Source organism: Delphinapterus leucas, chromosome 6 (assembly GCF_059928025.1).
Source record: "Delphinapterus leucas isolate spDelLeu-1000000601 "Yukka" chromosome 6, BTC_Dleu_Yukka2, whole genome shotgun sequence".
NCBI classification, from domain to species: domain Eukaryota; kingdom Metazoa; phylum Chordata; class Mammalia; order Artiodactyla; family Monodontidae; genus Delphinapterus; species Delphinapterus leucas.
Genome location: NC_143134.1, coordinates 97,121,463 through 97,143,898, shown reverse-complemented (window position 1 = coordinate 97,143,898; position 22,436 = coordinate 97,121,463). Strand labels below are relative to the sequence as shown.

General features: G+C 42.7%; 1 protein-coding gene across 10 annotated transcripts in view; it reads left to right on the top strand.

The window, feature by feature from the left end:
- The window catches only part of ABCA1 (ATP binding cassette subfamily A member 1), a 183,375-nt gene that overhangs the window by 93,970 nt on the left and 66,969 nt on the right, over positions 1-22,436 (top strand). For 5 of the 10 annotated variants that reach the window (XM_089913478.1, XM_089913479.1, XM_089913480.1 and 2 more), the window contains 2 exons: positions 6,075-6,199; positions 14,751-14,927. In XM_089913478.1, the coding sequence (XP_089769604.1) occupies positions 6,075-6,199; positions 14,751-14,927 (302 nt within the window). Of the gene's footprint in view, positions 1-38; positions 268-1,029; positions 1,081-6,074; positions 6,200-14,750; positions 14,928-22,436 lie in introns of all 10 variants that reach the window. The other 5 variants (XM_089913481.1, XM_089913484.1, XM_089913483.1 and 2 more) reach the window with 5 other exon arrangements.

Sequence of the window (22,436 nt, the reverse complement as noted above, 5' to 3'; positions counted from 1 at the left end):
TTTTTTTCATTTGCCTCCTCCACCCACTTCTCAAGCAGCTGATCCTGTGGTTTCTTTTCATGTTGAACAAAAGAGACTACAGCGATCTTGAAACCGGAGCTGGGGACTGGAGGGCACTGACCGGGAGTAACCCCGCCGCCAGCTCTGCTGAGGGCTTCCCTCCTCCGCCTTCCGGGCCGCTGCCCTCCCTCTTTCCTGCTCCCCTCCTTCTCCGCGGCACGCAGGCAGGCTGGGAAGAAGCAGAAGGAACACTACGTGGCCATGAAGGTATCCCCCCCACGCCCCACGGTGCAGTGCCCGTCCCCTCCACACCCCTCTCTCTCCTGCCGTGGAACCGTTTCCTTAGCCTGCCTGGCCCAGAGGACTGGCAAGGAACTGAGGATTCTGTCCTGTTTGTCCTCAGCCCACAAACACACACTTCACTTGTTTTGTTCTTTGGACTCCAAGCTCCTGAATTGTTTTGTTTTGTTTTTCTCCTTTTCTTTGCCCTACCTCCCTGCACCCAAAGCAAAGCTCTCTGGAAAAGGACAGGCCTCCGCTGGCTCCTCAAGTATTTTGGTCCATATCAGAGACACGGCAGCAGGAAGGCAGCAGGAAAGCTCTAGGCGCCTTTTGCTGGATGGGGACTTTTGGTCTTCTCTGCAGGCAGCAAGCACTCATGTTTAGTTTAGTGACCCGTCCAGCTCCCTGATGACCATATTCTGTGACAGCATTTATATCCTCTCAGTTACCCTTGTAAACTCTTGAGGCCCTTTCCCTCCAGAAGAGTACTTTCACTTTCTTGATCTTGGTGTTCACAGCAAGCTGTGAATATTATTAACCCTTCTTACGTCTAAGGAAACTGAGGCCCAGAGAGATTCAGAAGAGTGAGGTTCACGATTACACAGTTAGGAAACAGCTGAACTGGGACCTGAACTCACATTTTCTGATGCCATGTCCAGTGCTGATTTAGTTTTACCCCAAGTGTACCTTTCAGTACCAACTTTAAGAAGACCTCTGAGATCATCTTCTACAACTTACACATTACAGATAAGAAAATCAAGGTCATGTCAGCTCACGTGGGCAAAGTTATATGGACAAGTAAGTGACTGTCTCTTCCATTGTGTTCTCTGTCTTGTTTCCAATGACTGGTTTTTCTTACTGGTCATCTTCCATCTGTGCCCATCCTGGCAGTGATCCTGTATAGGCGATCATCTCCATTGATTCTCTGCAAAATGCTAGATTTATTTATTCTTTTCTAAAGCTTTGAATAGGCAAATTGGTTAGCTTCAACCTTTTCTTCACCTTATAGACAGTGTCACCAGGAAGAATTCAATAGTTCTGTCTGACTCAGGAGCTCAGCCAGGCAAATACATAACACACACATACACACACACACACGTGCATATACCTTAGATCATAAATTCAGTATTGACTTAGTTGGCAAAGTCACTTCTGTGTTCTTATCTATTCTGAAAGCATATGCTTTAGAATCAAACTAGTACTGAAGCTAATGAGGTGTCTTTCCTGAAAGTGATGATGGTATTAGCCGTCCTTATTGAAAGCTTTTCTTGGTTTCAGGCATTATGCTGGGACTTCAGGTGCATTTTCTCATTTAACCCCCAGCTCAGTGCAGTGACGTAGATGCTGCTGTCATCCCCATTTATCCTGTTATTGACACTTCCAACACTCTGCTTCCAGCTCCCACTCACCTGACTATCTTCCTGACCTGGGCTGACGCAGCTGAGGGGGCTTAAAAAAACTCTAACGCTATCTTGACCTGGTTTGTTTCACACTCAGGTCCTGTTTCACCCTTCCCTATCTGCAGCAATCACCTCAGTTCATTACTTGATTCACTCATTTGTGTTCATCCATTCCTCCATCATCCACCATTGCCAGGGTGCCTTCTCTATACCAGACACTGCTGTGCTTTCGAGTTCCAAAGTCCTGGCCCTCAGGCACTTCTGTTCTTCTGGGGAAAAAGATGTGGTCTCAGACAACTGCAGATTGGGGGAAGCACACTTAGGAGGCTGCTAGGGCACAGAGGATGGCCACCTGACCCAGCTTGAGGGCGGAACGTCAGGGCAGGCTTCCTGGAGGAGATGACTTATGGCCCAAGTCATAAAGAAGGGTAGGAGTTAGCTAGGCCAAGAGGAGAAGGGCCATTTCAGACATCAGGCTTTCTCGATATTCTTGGCCTCTCCACTCATTTTCCTGCCAACAACAAAATGGAGAAAACTGAGACCAGAGGTACGAAGCCACCCAACTCTGGCCTCATACTATACCTCGTCCTCTTCCTTCTCCCATTCTACTCCCCAGATCTTAGGTTTTGAGGAATCTCCTCTAATCTCCTTTATCTGCTTGTACATTTATTTATTTTTTCAGAAACATTCAGAACCTGGTGTACACAGCACTATGACTACGGGGTATCCTGGTCCCTGCCATCACGGGAGGCCTCCCTTACCCTCTCCTCACCAGCCACAGCCTCTGGAGACTTCTGGCTCTCTGTCCTTTTCCACAACTCAGCTTCAGCCCGTTCAGCCTGACTAGCCCCTTGAAACACTTGCAGATAATAAGCCTCATCTGGGTCAAATGCTTCCATGAGCTGCCTTCCTCTGGCTCTCTCATCCCTTCTGCTTTCCCTGTTGATTTGCCTCTTCATCTCCTTTGTCATCCTTGGAAGTTCCTTGAGGGCAGTGCCTGTGTCCTTACCTTTTCTCTACACTTCATGGTGGTCCACTAGTAAAGGTGAGTGAAATAAACCCTTCTCAATAATCACAAAATTATCATCATTTTTTGAGCACCTACAATGAGCCCGTTGCTTACTATTCTTGCATTACACGTAAATATCTCTAATCCTCATACCTTCAAAAAGTGGGTACTGTTACCCTTACCTCTAAGGTAAGAAATCTTGGGCTCAGGAAGGCAAAATGAACTTCTCAAAGCCTCACAGTTCATAAACAGCAGAGTCCGGCATCCAAGTTAGGTTATTCTGGTCCCACACCCCTGACCTTTTCACTGCACTATTGTTTCCCAAACTTGGCTGGAATCACCCTGGGGAGTGTTAGAAAATTCTGATGCCTGGGTCTCAGCCCCAGAAGTTCTGATTGCGTCTCCCAGGAGCCAAGGTTGAGAACCAGTGCGCCCCACGGTGCTGCTTTCCCGCGCGCACACTGGCTGCAGCTTGCTGGTGGCGGTGTGTGAATCTGCGTCCACGTGTGTGGTAGCCATGTGACCAGAATTCAAGTTCTCTGTAGCCAGGGATCTTTGGCCCGCCCTGCTGCCTTGCCGCATGGCGGCCTCGCCACCACGTGCAGGTGCACTGTCAGAGGTTGTTGACTGTTTAATCAGCCTCTCGGTTCTTCTTTCTCATTCGGAGGATTCACTGAGAGGCAGTAGGAGTTTGATCACACCCAGCTGTTCTCACCCGCAGAGCCAGTTGACTTACCAGAAACGTCTTGTAAATGCACTGCGCATGCTCCCTGGTCTCAAGAATGTTGCTCGTGACCTAGACCCATCGCAAGTGCAGCGGGGTCGGCCTCCCACGCTTCAGCAGCCCTGCTCCGGAGGGGCAGGCTCTTCTGGACTTGGCTCAGCCCAGTGTCGAGTGCTGTTCCGGCTTTTCACTCTCAGGCGGGGTGTGTGACCCGCCTGGTCACTGAGGCTCAGCTCGTGTGTATATTCTGTTCTGTCTGGAGCTCGGAGAGCTTTCTTCGTCCCTCACTTGACAGGTGAGGCAGTGGAGACACAGCTAGGTGAAATGATCTGGCAAATAAATGGATACAGAGCCCAGGTTTTCTGACCCCCATTGTTCCACAGTGGTTAGTGTCAGGCTTTCCATGCCAGACCTCAGTTGAAGCCACCAGCTTTCCTACCTTCTCCCCGTTTACATTAGGGATACTGGGACACTCAGGATGTCACTTTGCGTCTCTGGGAATATAGTTCTAGTGACTAGGAGTCCTGCTTACTGTTGGGGTGCAGCCTGGGGATCATCCTAATACCTCTGGGCCCTTCTCGGACCTGTAGAGCCGAAAGGAAATCTCCTGTGATGTTGCTCAGTTACTTCCGGAATCTTCCCAGCCCTGATCCCATCTCCTAGTATTTATTATCCAGCCATCATTCACTGATCAGTAATTCTTTGCTTGATCTGGACACCCTGATACAAGGATAAAAGACACAGTCTGTGTCCCAGAGGCATAGTCTGGTGGACAGAATATGCAAATAAAACAACATTCCTAAAAGGATGGTCCCCAGACCCCCTGCATTAGAAATACAAGATGATTATTAAAATGTAGATTCTTAGGCCCCACTCTAGAGCCACTGTTTCAGAATCTCTGGGAATTGGGCCCAAGAAACTGCATTTTAGCATGTCCCTAAGTGAATCTTAGATGCTCTGAGGTTTGACAGCTATAGCAGTGAACACGATGGTGAGAACGCAGTATCATATGTGTTAGGGAGAACCAGGCAGGTGGCAGCCTGCAGGAGCACCTGTTCTCACAAGGGGTGCTGGGCCAGGACCAGCACCTCTTCTCACAAGGGGTGCTGACTGGGCCAGGACCAGCTTCTTGAATGTGTCCTGAGGAATAACTAGGAGTTGGTCAAATAAGGTGTAGCCAGAGAATCATTTCTCTAGAGATGCGAATCATGCTTAGTGTATCCCTTCTATAACTCTGTATTATTAAAGTTTGCTTTAGCAGAACATGCCTGGATCAGGAAGCACTGATGCGAGTCTGGTTGGATTCTGAGCCCTCCTTCTACTTTATCTCTGCACATCACCCTCATAGCTCCCAGGATTAATTCCTGTCCTCTTTAAGCCTCACCTCACAGCCCCATTTTCAGGTCAAACATCTGTTTCTCATCAGTTAAGTGATTTAGGTTTGCTAGGTTTGCCCCCCGAGAGGTGGGTTCGTTCCTGGACCTGTGGGCTAGTCTCTCAGTGATGTCTGCCTGGTCATGAGGTCATGATGGGCTGGTTTTCTCTTTATTGAAAGAAGTTGGGTTATTAAGAGGGAGGGGCAGAAGGAGAAGTGGACACTCAAATGAAATATGGCAGGGAAAATGAGAGCATTTCAGTAAGGGGGAGGGCCTGCCGAGCATCTGGCCGGAAACCTCATGTTTTGGGATGAAGAAGCTGAAATTCAGAAAGATGTGAAATACCCAAGCGATGCCACTAGGCACAGCCTCCAACTCTGGGGACTAAAATTGGATTTCTGGCTAGTGCTTTTTCTGCTTCACTGCACTGGATTGGAACCTTTTCTAAATGTACCTGAAGGGCTGATTATTTAAAGAGAGTCTGTATGACACCCTGCAGCAATCCAATCATTTGGTAGCGTTGATTTTTTAAAATATGTGCATATGTGTTTTCTTAAAGGACGGCAGACCTGGGTGTTGGAGGTCTGTATCACATGTTCCACGTTTAGAACGGAAATGAAACCAAGTCTGTGAAAGCGCTTTGATATGCATAATGCTCTACCTCCTTGGTTCTCAAAGGGTGGGCCCCAGACCAGCCACATCAGCACCGCCTGGCAGCTTGTTAGAAATGCAGATTCTCCAGCCTCATCCCAGGCCGATGAATCAGAAACTCTGGGGGTAGGGGACCAGTCTGTTTTCACAAGTCCTGCAGGTGATTCTAATGCCTGCTCAAGTTTGAGAAGCACTGCTCTGCATCAAGAGGAAACCAGCCCCCGAGGCTTGTGGGAATAAAGGCTTTAAATATCTCTGAGTTTAGCTGTCTGAGATGGCACTGGGGAGACGGGAGCTGTGGGGTCAGGGTCACAAATCTCAGGTGGGTTGATTTTTTTCTTTGAAAAGCAAGGAAAAGCTGTGTGTGTGTGTGTGTGTGTGTGTGTGTGTGTGTGTGTGTGTGTACAGCAGTGCTGCATTCCACGGCTTCAGAAAGCAGTCTTTTCTTGTCTCTGCTGTTAAGGCGAAGCTCCCTGAACTTTTGTTTCTCTGTGTGCTTAAGCCAGAGGCCTGTGGTTATCAATTGGTTTACAACAAGGCAGTCAATATTATGATAGTTTGCTCCGTCGTGCTTTGTATTTATTTATTTTTTGAGTTACATATGAAATGAAAATAAAACGCTATTTCTCCAGCAGGCTTGAAGTTTCAGGACTTCCTGGTAGACAATGAAACCTTCTCTGGATTCCTGCATCACAACCTTTCTCTGCCAAGGCCAACTGTGGACAAGATACTGGGGGCTGGTGTCAGTCTCCGCAAGGTAAGCTGCGACCGTCACTTTCCCTGGTGGGGCTGATGGCAGTGACATTGTTGGAGAGCGCCTGGAGGGAAGTGAATAAAATCCTGTCTGTAATGGCGCTGAAGGAGGTTGTTGGCTCCAATGCAGCTTCACCTGTCTTTACCTCCCTGCTCAGGCTGGCGTTGCCAAACCATCCAGAGAGTGGAATGTACAACCTGGCGTCACGGACCTGCAGGTTGAAATAAAACTGATTTCCTGCCCATCAGTTGGCATTTGTTGATAATGACTCCCTAAAGGGGAGATGAATTTAAGATGAATTAAACATTTTCTTTAAAATTTCACAGTTCTGAAACAATAACCAGGGTTGAGGATTATTACCTAGAGTATCTCTGTCTATAAAATCCAAGACAGGGGCTTCCCTGGTGGCGCAGTGGTTGGGAGTCTGCCTGCCGATGCAGGGGACACGGGTTCGTGCCCCAGTCTGGGAAGATCCCACATGCCGCGGAGCGGCTGGGCCCGTGAGCCATGGCTGCTGAGCCTGCACGTCCGGAGCCTGTGCTCCGCAACGGGAGAGGCCACAACAGTGAGAGGCCCGCGAACCGCAAAAAAAAAAAAAAAAAAAAAAGGGGATTTTCAAAATGTAATGCTTCCTTTAAAGCTAGACGAGAAAGATATATAAGGAGAAAATGCTTAATTTTTTTCCTTAAAATTATAAAACCAGGAAGTAATGTTAGTGTTTATGTAGAATTTTAACCTTAGATTTTCAGAAACTTCCACTGGCATCATTAGATGAGCACACTGCTCTTGTGCGGTGGACAGCAGGCCCAGATTGCACAGTTACTGATTTTCAGAGAAGTGTCTCAAATTTATTCTCTGGCAGAAAGGGGAACTGCTTCCTTACTGTGTCTCATGTCTACATACCAGCTTGTCTTTGCAGTAAGCAGAAGTAGTGGAAATGTTTATGACTGAAAATAAGATCTTTGCTTCACATGATCTAGAATTTTAAAAATTCGAAAAATGTGCTTGCTGCTTTCCCTTATAAAACTGGGAAAATATGCCTTGAGTTTACCAACTGTGTGGTTGGGAGATGGGCCAAAGGCAGCAGGCTTATGAAAATCGTTAGCATGATTTCCATTGCCCTCTACCAATTTCTTATCTGTCACATCCGATCAGTTTAAAGTAAGGGACATCCTAAGTATGGAGGTGGTCCTTGCATGGTAATTAGTCTCTGTGTAGTCAGTGTTCTTAAACCAAATACTAAATGTAGGCTGGCAGCAAGGGCTAGTTAGAGAAAGGAGGAAAAGTGAAGTGTACTTGAGTATCTGGCAGTAGGTGGAAACTTACTTAATGGAAGCCATGGCCAAGCAAGTGCTCTGCAGGGTTAGAAAGCTGCATGGGTCTTGAAAGGCTTTTGGTCCATCACTCCCACTAGGTTGTACTACAAGCAGGTCAGGTTGCACTAATTGAAACAGAGGAAATAGTAACGGAGTAATAAAGAGTCTGAATCATCCATTCATTCATTCAACAAATATTTACTGTCCATATGTTCCAGCACTGTGGACACAAAGAGAGCAAGAAAAACAAAGATGCTCATCTTACTGAACTTATTGTCTAATGGACAGTAAGGACCACATATGAAGAAGTGCAGTTTATTTAGGTCCAGTAAAACTAATTAAATAAGATATGGCCAAGGAAAGGTTCTTTGCTGAAATGAATAGATAAGAATGACTTAGGGAAAATTGGTTCAAGATGGCGGAGTAGACGGACATGCTCTCACTCCCTCTTTCGAGAATACCGGAATCACAACTAACTGCTGAACAGTCATCGACAGGAAAACACTGGAACTCATCAGAAAAGATACCCCGCATGCAAAGACAAAGGAGAAGCCGCAATGAGATGGTAGGAGGGGCGCTATCACGATAAAATCAAACCCCATAACTGCTGGGTGGGTGACTCACAGACTGGAGAACACTTATACCACAGAAGTCCACCCACTGGAGTGAAGGTTCTGAGCCACACGTCAGACTTCCCAACCTGGGGGCCTGGCAACGGGAGGAGGAATTCCTAGAGAATCAGACTTGGAAGGCTAGCGGGATTTGATTGTAGGACTTCGGCAGGACTGGGGGAAACAGAGACTCCACTCTTGGAGGGCACACACAAGGTAGTGTGTGCATTGGGACCCAGGGGAAGGAGCAGTGACGTCATAGGAGACTAAACCAGACCTACCTGCTTGTGTTGGAGGGTCCCTGCATAGGCGGGAGGCAGCTGTGGCGCACCAAGGGACAAGGACACTGGCAGCAGAAGTTCTGGGAAGTACTCCTTGGCGTGAGCCCGCCCAGAGTCTGCCATTAGCCCCACCAAAGAGCCCAGGTAGGCTCCAGTATTGGGTTGCCTCAGGCCAAACAACCAACAGGGAGGGAACCCAGCCCCGCCCATCAGCAGACAAGTGGACTAAAGTTTTACTGAGCTCTGCCCACCAGGGCAACAGCCAGCTCTACCCTCCACCAGTCCCTCCCATCAGGAAACTTCCACAAGCCTCTTAGATAGACTCATCCACCAGAGGGCAAACAGCAGAAGCAAGAAGAACTACAGTCCTGCAGCCTGTGGAACAAAAACCACATTCACAGAAAGATAGACAAGATGAAAAGGCAGAGGGCTATGTACCAGATGAAGGAACAAGATAAAACCCCAGAAAAACAACTAAATGAAATGGAGATAGGCAACCTTACAGAAAAAGAATTCAGAATAATGATAGTGAAGATGATCCAGGACCTTGGAAAAAGAATGGAGGCAAAGATTGAGAAGATGCAAGAAATGTTTAACAAAAACCTAAAAGAATTAAAGAACAAACAAACAGAGATGAACAATACAATAACTGAAATGAAAACTACACTACAAGGAATCAATAGCAGAATAACTGAAGCAGAAGAACGGATAAGTGACCTGGAAGACAGAATGGTGGAATTCACTGCTGTGGAACAGAATAAAGAAAAAAGAATGAAAAGAAATGAAGACAGCCTAAGAGACCTCTGGGACAACATTAAATGCAACAACATTCACATTATAGGGGTCCCAGAAGGAGAAGAGAGAGAGAAAGGACCCCGGAAAATATTTTAAGAGATGATAGTTGAAAACTTCCCTAACATGGGAAAGGAAATAGCCACTCAAGTACGGGAAGTGCAGAGAGTCCCATACAGGATAAACCCAAGGAGAAACACACAGAGACACATAGTAATAAAATTGGCAAAAATTAAAGACAAAGAAAAATTATTGAAAGCAGCAAGGGAAAAACAACAAATAACATACAAGGGAACTCCCATAAGGTTAACAGCTGATTTCTCAGCAGAAACTCTACAAGCCAGAAGGGAGTGGCATGATATATTTAAACTGATGAAAGGGAAGAACCTACAATCAAGATTACTCTACCCAGCAAGGATCTCATTCAGATTCGATGGAGAAATCAAAAGCTTTATAGACAAGCAAAAGCTAAGAGAATTCAGCACCACCAAACCAGCTCTACAGCAAATGCTAAAGGAACTTCTCTAAGTGGGAAACACAAAAGAAGAAAAGGACCTACAAAAACAAAGCCAAAACAATTAAGAAAATGGTAATAGGATCATACATATCGATAATTCCCTTAAATGTGAATGGATTAAATGCTCCAACCAAAAGACACAGGCTTGCTGAATGGATACAAACACAAGACCCATATATATGCTGTCTACAAGAGACCCACTTTAGACCTAGGGACACATACAGACTGAAAGTGAGGGGATGGAAAAAGATATTCGATGCAAATGGAAATCAGAAGAAAGCTGGAGTAGCAATACTGATATCAGGTAAAATAGACTTTAAAATAAAGGATGTTACAAGAGATAAGGAAGGACACTAAAAAATGATCAAGGGATCAATCCAAGAAGAAGATAGAACAATTATAAATATATATGCATCCGACATAGGAGCACCTTAATACATAAGGCAACTGCTAACAGCCATAAAAGAGGAAATTGACAGTAACACAATACTAGTGTTATTGTTATGTGATAATAATAACACCTCACACCAATGGACAGATCATCCAGACAGAAAATTAATAAGGAAACACGAGCTATAAATGACACAATAGACCAGATAGATTTAACTGATATTTATAGGGCATTCCATCCAAAAACAGCAGATTACACTTTCTTCTCAAGTGCGCACGGAACATTCTCCAGGATAGATCACATCTTCGGTCACAAATCAAGCCTCAGTAAATTTAAGAAAATTGAAATCATATCAAGAATCTTTTCTGACCACAATGCTGTGAGATTAGAAATGAATTACAGGGAAAAAAAACGTAAAAGACACAAACACATGGAGGCTAAACAATACGTTACTAAATAACAAAGAGAGCACTAAAAAAATCAAAAAATACCTAGAGACAAATGACAATGAAAACACGACGATCCAAAACCTATGGGATCCAGCAAAAGCAGTTCTAAGAGGGAAATTTATAGCTATACAAACCTACCTCAAGAAACAAGAAAAATTTCAAAACAATCTAACCTTACACCTAAAGGAACTAGAGAAAGAAGAACAAACAAAACCCAAAGTTAGTAGAAGGAATGAAATCATAAAGATCAGAGCAGAAATAAATGAAATAGAAACAAAGAAAACAATAGCAAAGATCAATAAAACTAAAAGCTGGTTCTTTGAGAAGATAAACAAAATTGATGAACCATTAGCCAGACTCTTCAAGAAAAAGAGGGAGAGGACTCAAATCAATAGAATTAGAAATGAAAAAGAAGTTACAACAGACACCACAGAAATACAAAGCATCCTAAGAGACTACTACAAGCAACTCTATGCCAATAAAATGGACAAATTCTTAGAAAGGTATAATCTTCCAAGACTGAACCAAGAAGAAATAGAATATATGAACAGACCAATCACAAGTAATGAAATTGAAACTGTGATTAAAAATCTTCCAGTGAGGGCTTCCCTGGTTGCGCAGTGGTTGAGAGTCCGCCTGCTGATGCAGGGGACACGGGTTCGTGCCCTGGTCCAGGAAGATCCCACATGCCGCGGAGCAGCTAGGCCCATGAGCCATGGCCGCTGAGCCTCTGTGTCCGGAGCCTGTGCTCCACAATGGGAGAGGCCAGAACAGTGAGAGGCCCGTGTTTCGCAAAAAAAAAACCCCAAAAAACCCCAAAAAATCTTCCAGCGAACAAAAGTCCAGGACCAGATGGCTTCACAGGTGAATTCTATCAAACATTTAGAGAAGAGCTAACACCCATCCTTCTCAAACTCTTCCAAAAAATTGCAGAGGAAGAAAAACTCTGAAACTCATTCTATGAGGCTGCCATCACTCTGATACCAAAACCAGACAAAGACACTACAAAAAAAGAAAATTACAGACCAATACCACTGATGAATATAGATGCAAAAATCCTCAACAAAATTCTAGCAAACAGAATCCAACAACACATTAAAAGGATCATACACCATGATCAAGTGGGATTTATCCCAGAGATGAAAGGGTTCTTCAATATACTCAATCAGTGAGATACACCATATTAACAAATTGAAGAATAAAAACCATATGATCATCTCAATAGATGCAGAAAAAGCTTTTGACAAAATTCAACACCCATTTATGATAAAAACTCTCCAGAAAGTGGGCATAGAGGGAACCTACTTCGACATAATAAAGGCCGTATATGACAAACCCACAGCAAACATCATTCTCAATGGTGAAAAACAGAAAGCTTTTCCTCTAAGATCAGGAATGAGACAATGATGTCCACTCTCACTACTTTTATTCAACATATTTTTGGAAGTCCTAGCCATGGCAATCAGAGAAGAAAAAGAGATAAAAGGAATACAAACTGGAAAAGAAGTAAAACTGTCCCTGTTTGCAGATGACATGATACTATACATAGAAAATCTTAAAGATGCCACTAGAAAACTACTGGAGCTAATCAATGAATTTGGTAAAGTTGCAGGATACAAAATGAATGCACAGAGGGGCTTCCCTGGTGGTGCAGTGGTTGAGAGTCCACCTGCCGATGCAGGGGACACGGGTTCGTGCCCCGGTCCGGGAATATCCCACATGCTACGGAGCGGCTAGGCCCATGAGCCATGCCCGCTGAGCCTGCGCGTCTGGAGCCTGTGCTCCACAACGGGAGAGGCCACAACAGTGAGAGGCCCGCGTACTGCAAAAAAAACAGAAATCTGCATTCTCATACACTAATGATGAAAAATCTGAAAGAGAAACTAAGGAAACACTCCCATTTACCATTACAACCAAAAGAATTAAATACCTAGGAATAAATCTACCTAGGGAGACAAAAGACCTGTATGCAGAAAACTATAAGACACTGATGAAAGAAATTAAAGATGATACCAACAGACGGAGAGATAGACCATGTTCTTGGATCGGAAGAATCAATATTGTGAAAATGACTATACTACCGAAAGCAATCTACAGGTTCAATGCAATCCCTATCAAATTACCAATGGCATTTTTTACGGAACTAGAACAGAAAATCTTAAAATTTGAATGGAGACACAAAAGACCCCGAATAATCAAAGCAGTCTTGAGGGGAAAAAAACGGAGCTGGAGGAATCAGACTCCCTGACTTCAGACTATACTATAAAGCTACAGTCATCAAGACAATACGGTACTGGCACAAAAACAGAAACATAGATCAATGGAACAAGATAGAAAGCCCAGAGATAAACCCATGCACATATGGTCAACTAATCTATAACAAAGGGAGCAAGGATATACAATGCAGAAAAGACATAGTCTCTTCAAAAAGTGGTGCTGGGAAAACTGGACAGCTACATGTAAAAGAATGAAATTAGAACACTCCCTAACACCATACACAAAAATAAACTCAAAATGGATTAGAGACCAAATGTAAGACCAGACACTATAAAACTCTTAGAGGAAAACATAGGAGGAACACTCTTTGTCATAAATCACAGCAAGATATTTTTTGATCCACCTCCTAGAGTAATGGAAATAAAAAAAATAAATGGGATCTAATGAAACTTAAGAGCTTTTGCATAGTAAGGGAAACTGTAAAGAAGAGGAAAAGACAACGCTCAGAATGGGAGAAAATATTTGTAAATGAATCATCGGACAAACGATTAATCTCCAAAATATATAAACAGCTCATGCAGCTCAATATGAAAAAAACAACCCAATCCAAAAATGGGCAGGAGACCTAAATAGACATTTCTTCAAAGAAGACATAAGAAGCGTATGAAAAGCTGCTCAACATCACTAATTATTAGAGAAATGCAAATCAAAGATACAATGATGTATCACCTCACACCGATTAGAATGGGCATCATCAGAAAATCTATAAACAACAAATGCTGGAGAGGATGTGGAGAAAAGGGAACCCTCTTGCACTGTTGGTGGGAATGTCAATTGATACAGCCACTATGGAGAACAGTATGGAGGTTCCTTAAAGAACTACAAATAGAACTACCATATGACCCAGCAATCCCACTACTGGGCATATACCCAGAGAAAACCATAATTCAAAAAGACACGTGCACCCCAATGTTCATTGCAGCACTATTTACAATAGCCAAGACATGGAAGCAACCTAAATGCCCATCGACAGACGAATGGATAAAGAAGATGTGGTACATATATATAATGGAATATTACTCAGCCATAAAAAGGAATGAAATTGTAGAGATGTGGATGCATCTAGAGACTGTCATATAGAGTGAAGTAAGTCAGAAAGAGAATAACAAATATCGTATGTTAATGCATATATGTGGAACCTAGAAAATGGTACAGATGAATTGGTTTGCAGAGCAGAAATTGAGACACAGAGTAGAGAACAAACGTATGGACCCCAAGGGGGGAAAGCGGCATGGGGTGGTGGTTGTGGTGTGATGAACTGGCAGAGTGGGATTGACATGTATACACTGATGTGTATAAAATGGATGACTAATAAGAAAATAAATAAATAAAGATTAAAAGAAACCCAAAAAGACTTAGAACTGGCCTATCAGTGAGGTAAGGGGCTTGACTTTCTAGTACTGTGCTCTGATACAAGTAAAAGGAAGAGTTCCACATTCTGAAATTGTTTGAACATAGTTCTTTGCATCAGCTAAATATCTGTATCTACAAATAAATAGTATAAATGCCTTTTTTCATAATTCAGCCCAACCCCAGGTTAAGATATCATGCATTCCAAAATAGTGAGAATTTTCTATTTTCTTTAATAAAAGTGGTTTTAGGAATTCAGACTCCAGATTCCTACTGGGTGAATCACGTGTCCCACTTTTGAGAAAAAGAGTTGGACTCAGGATTTCCCCTCACAAGGACAAGAGTGTGGAGGTGATAAGTCAAATGCCACATTCCGGTTTTAATGTCCTGTAGGATCATGCCTTGACGCATCCTAAAGTTCAGTAGAGACCCTGTGCACTGGATAGAGTCCAGCAGTGTCCATTCTTCAAAGCTGTATTGATGTGAAGTCCCCCAAAAGGCTTCAAGGACCCTTCTTCCCATCTTTGTAATCCAGTTTTGCTTCTCTCTCTTTGCATGAAATGCTTCCAGGTATTTTTGCAAGGCTACCAGTTACATTTGACCAATCTGTGCAATGGATCAAAATTAGGAGAGCTGATTCAACTTGGTGACCAAGAAGTCTCCATGCTTTGCAGCCTGCCAAAGGAGAAACTGGATGCAGCAGAGCAAATACTTCATTCCAACCTGGACATTCTGAAGCCGATCTTGGTGAGTAGGATTGCTGTGTGGAGAAGCTTCAAGCACTAATACTTTTGGAATGTGACATTTTTCCTTGGGCAACGTGACTTTGTTTTTGTAGAAATATAGTGCTGGCTGGGAGTTGGAGACATAATTTGGCTCAGTGGTATTCTAACTGTCCTTTCAAACTTTTGGGCCACCTCTCCAAGAGTAAATGGGGGAAGAGTAAGTAGGGTGTGGCTCTGAGTCCAAGTCTAAGGTCCCTTGTGCCTGTTTCAATCAGAGAAAACCTCCTTTTTTATGGTTTTTAATATTGAAAGGGTTCATGTGAAGAAGGAACTCCACAGATTTTTTTAAAAAATTCTCAAAACCATTGATGGGAAGATGGATATCTATTCATTTTTAAAAGCCTATCAGAAAGGAGACATTGAGATGTCTCAGTGGGAAAACCCTGGAATTGGATGGGAGCACACTCAATAATTAGCTTAATCAATGACAAAATTGCATTCACAGAAAAAAATAATCCCAAGAAAGCCCAGTCCATCAGCTGGGAATCACTAGTTCAGAGAAGCAGTCCATGAGAATACATCCAACAATAGGGATGAGTCTGAGCATTCTGGTCATCTGTGTGTTATGTCTTGTTCCAGAACAGGTATCTTTCTTTGGGTTTCCTTGGAGCTCTGGTGAAATGCCCCTTGAACAACATCCTTTAGCATTCAGTGTTCAGGTTTCCTACTCACCACAGAACTCTCTGATTTGTCAGTAGTTTCTTTTAAAACCAGGGAAAAAGCCCTAGAAGAAGGATGTGCCTGGAAAGAGATGTTCCTCATTATAATAGAAAGAAATTGGAATCCTCTGAGACTTTGCACACCATGATTTCTCTAGAGAAAGATGGGCCCTCCTGGGGAACTAAGAAGGTTCTGTTTCTGGACCCTGTACCTGGATGATACCCTAGAATATTCCTTAGAAACACATGCCAGGGTTTTACACTCTTGACTGACCATCAGGGAGTCCTTGTGTCCAGCTTGACGCTCTGATGCTGTAGCTTCTGCCTGAGGTGAAGGTCGTAGTCAGACTGTGACTTTTGGATGCTTCTGTGGCAGGGTTGATGGTAATCCCGTCAGTGTGAAGGGCTTAGGCCTAATGCTTAAGATCTGTTTTTGTTTTATTCCAGAAATAGTATTTTCTGTTTCAGTGGTTGAAAATGTACTGAGTTATTTTCATTGCTCTATGATTCCACTGGTAATATTTCTAGAGTATAATTTTAGTAAGATATGTTTCTGTATGGAGATGTCTGCAGCCCCAGATAACTGGTCTAAATAACCAGATAAGCTCATCTGTGAAGACACTTGCAGCCTGTTGGCACTTTTTTCATCGTGAGACAGAGGGTCAAAGGTTGTTACAAATGGTAGACCATTTCCTTGGACTGTTCTGGCTGTTTTGCTTTATTTCACAACAAGATCGAAATGTTCACCCTTTCAGCTGGGATGATTCAGACTTTGGAAAGATGGGTGCTTTTAGAAGACATAGTAATTTATTCTGGTGCCCATTCATTGTTTCACTTCTGTTTACTCATTAAACACCTATTGTGTACACAACCCAGTAAAATCCCTCTAATTATGTAATGTCTGAATTATGCTCTAAGTAGAATGATAGTACAGCCTTCATAATCTGACAATCAGCAGCTTAGGGTTCAACTTGAAAATCTCTCCCTAGTTGGGAAAATTAGCGTGATCGAGGACATGGAAATGCACTGTCAAAACTGTCAGCTACATCACAGCGCATCCTGTCATGCTGTGTTTGTGCCTTGTAGACCAGTTGGTTCACGGCGGGTGTTGATTAGGGTAGCTGCCATATGCTTCCTGCCCATCTCTCGGGCATAGGAGCATCTCAGGTTCTGCTCCTGCCTGTCAGCTGTTGCTGTGAGATCTCCCTAAAATCAGAAAATGGGGCTCTTGAATTAGAGCATAATGAGTGGCCAGGATGGCTCTGTGTAAAGATGTTTTAGGGGATACCTCTGGGATGAAGTGACTTCCAAACATTTTGAAATGTGACTCTTACAGCGGTGCCTTAATTGGAGCACTGGGGTTGATACTTGATTGACATTAAGCAGCCTTTTGCTTCTGCCACTTGGGTGGAATTTTGACATGGGTGATGGTAAATGGATGTTCCGTGACACCTCGTTGCACATGGGCAGTTAATTGCGCCAAGATATACAACAGGAGCAGCAACCAACATTGCGGGGGAGGGGAGAGAAACTGTTCTGTCCGCACGTGTTTCTGTACTAAAAGTGGATTTTGAGGAGAGACATGTTTTGAAACATTTCTCCTCTCTTTCTTTCTTTCTTTTTTTTTTTTTTTTTTTGATGTGGCTATTTCTCTCTTTTTCAGCCAAAGTATTCTGACACTTTCTCCTGGGTCTCCTTCAGTTCCCTGATGACCACTTGGACCTCAGTATTTTGACAGAAGTGGGGAAGTGTGGCAGAGTAGAAAGGGTGTAGGCCTGGGGTCATCTGCATCTGGGTTCAAATTCTGCCTCAGCATTTTACCAGCTGTGGGACCTTGGATACATTAGATTCTGTAAGCCTCAGATAATGAGGCTTTTACCTACAGATAACGTAGTTTACCCTTGGTTGTGACTATTGCTCAGGTATATGAAGAGCCTGGCATAAGGCCTGGCACACATTAGATGCTCAATAAATAGAAGTTAATAATTTAATTGATATGAGTAATATAAATTATATGCTGAAAGCAGTGGCTGGTAAGGTAGAAATTTTCTTTTATAAATCAGTGTTAGAAATCAGTCATACCAAGCAAAGTAATCCTGAAGAATATTTCAATGAAAAATTGCATTCTTTGCTTAGGTATTGCCAAGGCTTCTTATCCTGTAGATTATTTGTTTATGCCTTGGTTATACCTTGCATAAAATGAAGGTATGAATTTTGCATATCAAGGTGTTCACAGGGCTGTATTCCTTTTTGGAGGCCCTGAACATGAATCTGTTTCTGAGCTCATTCGGATTGGTAGCTGATTTCAGTTCCTTGAAGTTGTAGGACTGAGGTCCCTGTTTTCTTCCTGGATGTCAGCTGGGGGCTGGTCTTTACTCATAGAGGCTGCCAGCATTCCTTCTCGTGCTTTTCATATTGTCCCTCCCCAGCCACAGTGGTTTGAGCCCCTCTCATGCTTTAAATCTGATTTTTCCTTCTGCTACATCTCCCTGCTTCCAGCCTGAAAGTTTTTTGCTTTTAAGGGCTCATGTGATTAGACTGAACCCATCCAGATAATCTAGGATAATCTCCCTATTTTAACATTCATTACGTTTTACATCTGTAAAGTACTTTTTACCAGGTGAAGTAACTGATTGACAGGTTCCAGAGATTAGGGTGTGGACTGCTTTGGGGAGGGCATTCGTTCTGCCATAACTGCCTTTGGATTGGAACATATATTGGAACAATATTTCACTCTGTCTTTGAAGTGTTTCTCCAGTGCCCTTGGCTTTTTTTTATTAGTCCCGTTTCAGCCCTGTGTACTTTTTTGCTCATATTCTGAGAGTGATTCTAAAGTACAGTAGACACTACTCATTAACGTTTGTAATGCACAAACCAAAGAGCAGTGACTCTGGGAAGCAGAGCATCTCTGAACAAGGCATGAGACATTCATCAACAGAACCAACGCATATTCACTGTCTGTCTACTTTGTACCAGGTACTGTTCTAAGGCACTGAAGGTTCAGCCATGAACAACGCAGACAAGGTCCACGTGGAGCTTTCATTCCATTGGGCACTGAGAACCAGCTTTAAGGCTGAGACTGGAAACTTGAGGAATTCTTCCTAAGTTCTGGGTTCTGTAAAGTGAGGGCTGCCCTTCCAGCAGCTGCCTGACAACAGTCTTGTCTCCTATGGGACACTGTGAGCCCTAGTGAAAGTCTGTGCGGTTATGTAGGCTTGGGCTCTAGTCCTGTCTGTGATGTGAAGATGGTGTCTGGTTTTTTTTGTTTGTTTTGTTTTTTTGCGGTACGCGGGCCTCTCACCGTTGTGGCCTCTCCCGTTGTGGAGCACAGGCTCCGGAAGCGCAGGCTCAGTGGCCATGGATCACGGGCCCAGCCGCTCCGCGGCATGTGGGATCTTCCTGGACCGGGGCATGAACCCATGTCCCCTGCATCGGCAGGTGGACTCTCAACCACTGCGCCACCAGGGAAACCCAGTGTCTGGTTTTTGAGGTGAGGAAAATGGTGTCTGATTCGAGTTAGCAAGGACAGGCATGCAGATTGACCTCCATCTTGCTAACATCTTAGACACTGCACGACCATGTGGCTAGACTGCCTTGACTTATACTTTCATTCAAAAAGGAGAAGTTCTATCTCCATGGAACAAAGTATTCTGTTCCTGTGTCTTCCGATGTGTGTAACACATTCTTGCAGAGGCGGAACTCAGTTCATAGGGCAAAGGAGTTAAGGTGAGTGGTGCTCTGAGGTGCCCAGAGGACTAGTGGGCTCACAGCTGGACTGCACAAGGATCGAAGGAGCAGGTGGAGGAGGAGTGAAGAGTTATCCTTGTCTTGAAGGGTCTTTGACTTGATGAGGTGAATATGTAACAGAGTATATCTGAATTTGAATGACCTTTGAAGCAGCACTCACACCAGTCCATCCCCCACCCTCCTAATGTGCTCTTCCCTTTGCTTTTCATTTTTCTTCCATATTTATTGGACACCTAGTTATTATGTGCCAGGAACTGTGCTGGACACTGAGTTGAAATAAAACACCAGCTCAGAAATTAAAGTCAAATTGACTTTGCTAGGTTATTGCATTTTTTATTTTAAGTTTCAGTCTATTACAACTTAGTTAAACTAAGTTTTTGGTGCGGCACATGCTGCAGCATATACAGAAATATAATGTGTATTATAGAATGTAGGAATATAATGTTGTACATGTGAAATTCATATAATGTTATAAACCATTGTTACCTCAATTTAAAAAAGAAAAAAATAAAATTCATGTGGAAGGAAAAACCTAGTGAGGATAGAAAGAATATAATGAAGTCATTTATTAGGCCCAGAAAAGATGGCACAGTAGACTTGATCATTCTCAGGCCAGTGCCCCAGACTGTCATGCTTTTAGGAAATGTTTCAATGTTGTGATTAACACATTTTGCAGAAATGGGTAGGAGCTTTTGAGTAATACTCATTTGTCTATTCTTCCCTTAATAATAGTACAGTATCTAGTTGTGATCTAAAAATATTGAATAATACATGAATTCCTGTTAGCTTAACACAGAACATACAGTCTTCACCAAAGGTTTTATTTTCCCTCTTTTTCTCCATTTGCCTTCATACAAGAAAATCTTGCCCCCTGTGGTCAATGGGGACCTGTATGAATTCATAGCCAAGGGAATGTTTTTGGTTAAGAAAAATAGTAGGAGGAATTCCAAACTGTGAATGGCTTACCAGAGCTCTTTGGAAATACTATTGGCAAGTTTTGTCTGCCTTTGTCAAGTAAGTATGAGCCGGAGACCTCAGTTAACAGTAGGTGCAGGCCCATGGTTCTCAGGCTTCATCGTGTGGCCTCATTTTAAGGCATATTGGCTGGGGTTAATTTTGTTCAAGGAAGTTAGACATCTTTCAGATCTGATAAGTACTCAAGCCAACTTATATTCTTACCCTTCCTTCATTCCTGCCAATCTCCTTTCCTCCTCCCTCTCTCTCTTATCTTTCATCGAATTAAAAAGAAAATTATGAAATAGTTCAAATATATAAAAAGGTACAGAAATAACATAAAGAACACTCATGTACCAACCAACATCCATCATTTTATTATGCCTGCTTTAGATTCTTTTCAAGAAAGAAAACACTACAGATACAGTTTATGTCACCTGTGTATCCCCCTCTTTCCTCAAAGATAACCGTTATCCTGGAGTGGCATATTTTTATGCAACCATATATATATTTGCATTCTGTTAATAACAATATAGGGTATTGGTTTGCATGTGTTCATATTGTATAGGTGTGCATGTTGATTTGCAACTTGTCTTTTTCACTCAACGTTATGTTCTTGAGATTTATCAATGTTGATAAATGTGGCATCTGGTTCGTTTTAACTGCTGCATGGTATTCCATTTTTATTCTAAAAAAATTTTTTTAAATTTCTTCTTCCAGTCTTTGGCTTGTTTTTTCCCATTGCTGATGGTATCTTTTTGCGCATAGTTTTTACTTTCAGAAGTTGAAGTCGTTAGTTCCCATTTTTGGTTTGGACTTCTGTATTTTAAGAAGGCCTTCCCTACCTTAGGTTCATAAGTACATTTTCTCCTCTATATCTTTTAAACTTTCATTTTTAGTTTTAGCTTTTCAATATACCAAGAATTTAATTTTGTATAGTGGTATGAGATGGAAAAATTACTGTCTTTTTTTTTTTAACATCTTTATTGGAGTATAACTTTACAGTGTTGTTAGTTTCTGCTCTATAACAAAGTGAATCAGCTATATGTATATATATATCCCCATATCCCCTCCCTCTTGCACCTCCCTCCCCTCCTTGCTATCCCAAGCTGATCTCCCTGTGCTATGTGGCTGCTTCCCACTAGCTATCTGTTTTACATTTGGTAGTATATATATGTCAGTGCTACTCTCTCACTTCATCCCAGCTTACCCTTCCCCCTCCCCCTGTCCTCAAGTCCATTCTCTATGTCTGCATCTTTATTCCTGTACTGCCCCTAGGTTCATCAGAACCATTTTTTTTTTTCAGATTCCATATATATGTGTTAGTATACGGTATTTGTTTTTCTCTTTCCGACTTACTTCACTCTGTATGACAGACTCTAGGTCCATCCAACTCACTACAAATAACTCAATTTTGTTTCTTTTTATGGCTAATATTCCATTGTATATATGTGCCACATCTTCTTTATCCATTCATCTGTTGATGGACACTTAGGTTGCTTCCATTTCCTGGCTATTGTAAATAGTGCTACAGTGAACGTTGTGGTTCATATTTCTTTTTGAATTATGGTTTTCTCAGGGTATATGCCCTGTAGTGGGATTGCTGGGTCATATGGTAGTTCTATTTTTAGTTTTTGAAGGAAACTGCATACTGTTCTCCATAGTGGCTGATCTGATCTTTATGATTTCTTTCCTTCTGCTAACTTTGGGTTTTTTTGTTCTTCTTTCTCTAATTGCTTTAGGTGTAAGGTTAGGTTGTTTATTTGAGATTTTTCTTGTTTCTTGAGGTAGGATTGTATTGCTATAAAATTCCCTCTTAGAACTGCTTTTGCTGCATCCCATAGGTTTTGGGTCGTCATGTTTTCATTGTCATTCATTTCTAGGTATTTTTTGATTTCCTTTTGATTTCTTCAGTAATCTCTTGGTTATTTAGTAGCATATTGTTTAGCCTCCATGTGTTTGTGTTTTTTACAGCTTTTTTCCTGTAATTGATATCTAGTCTCATAGCGTTGTGGTCAGAAAAGATACTTGATATGATTTCAATTTTCTTAAATTTATCGAGGCTTGATTTGTAATCCAAGATACGATCTATCCTGGAGAATGTTCCATGT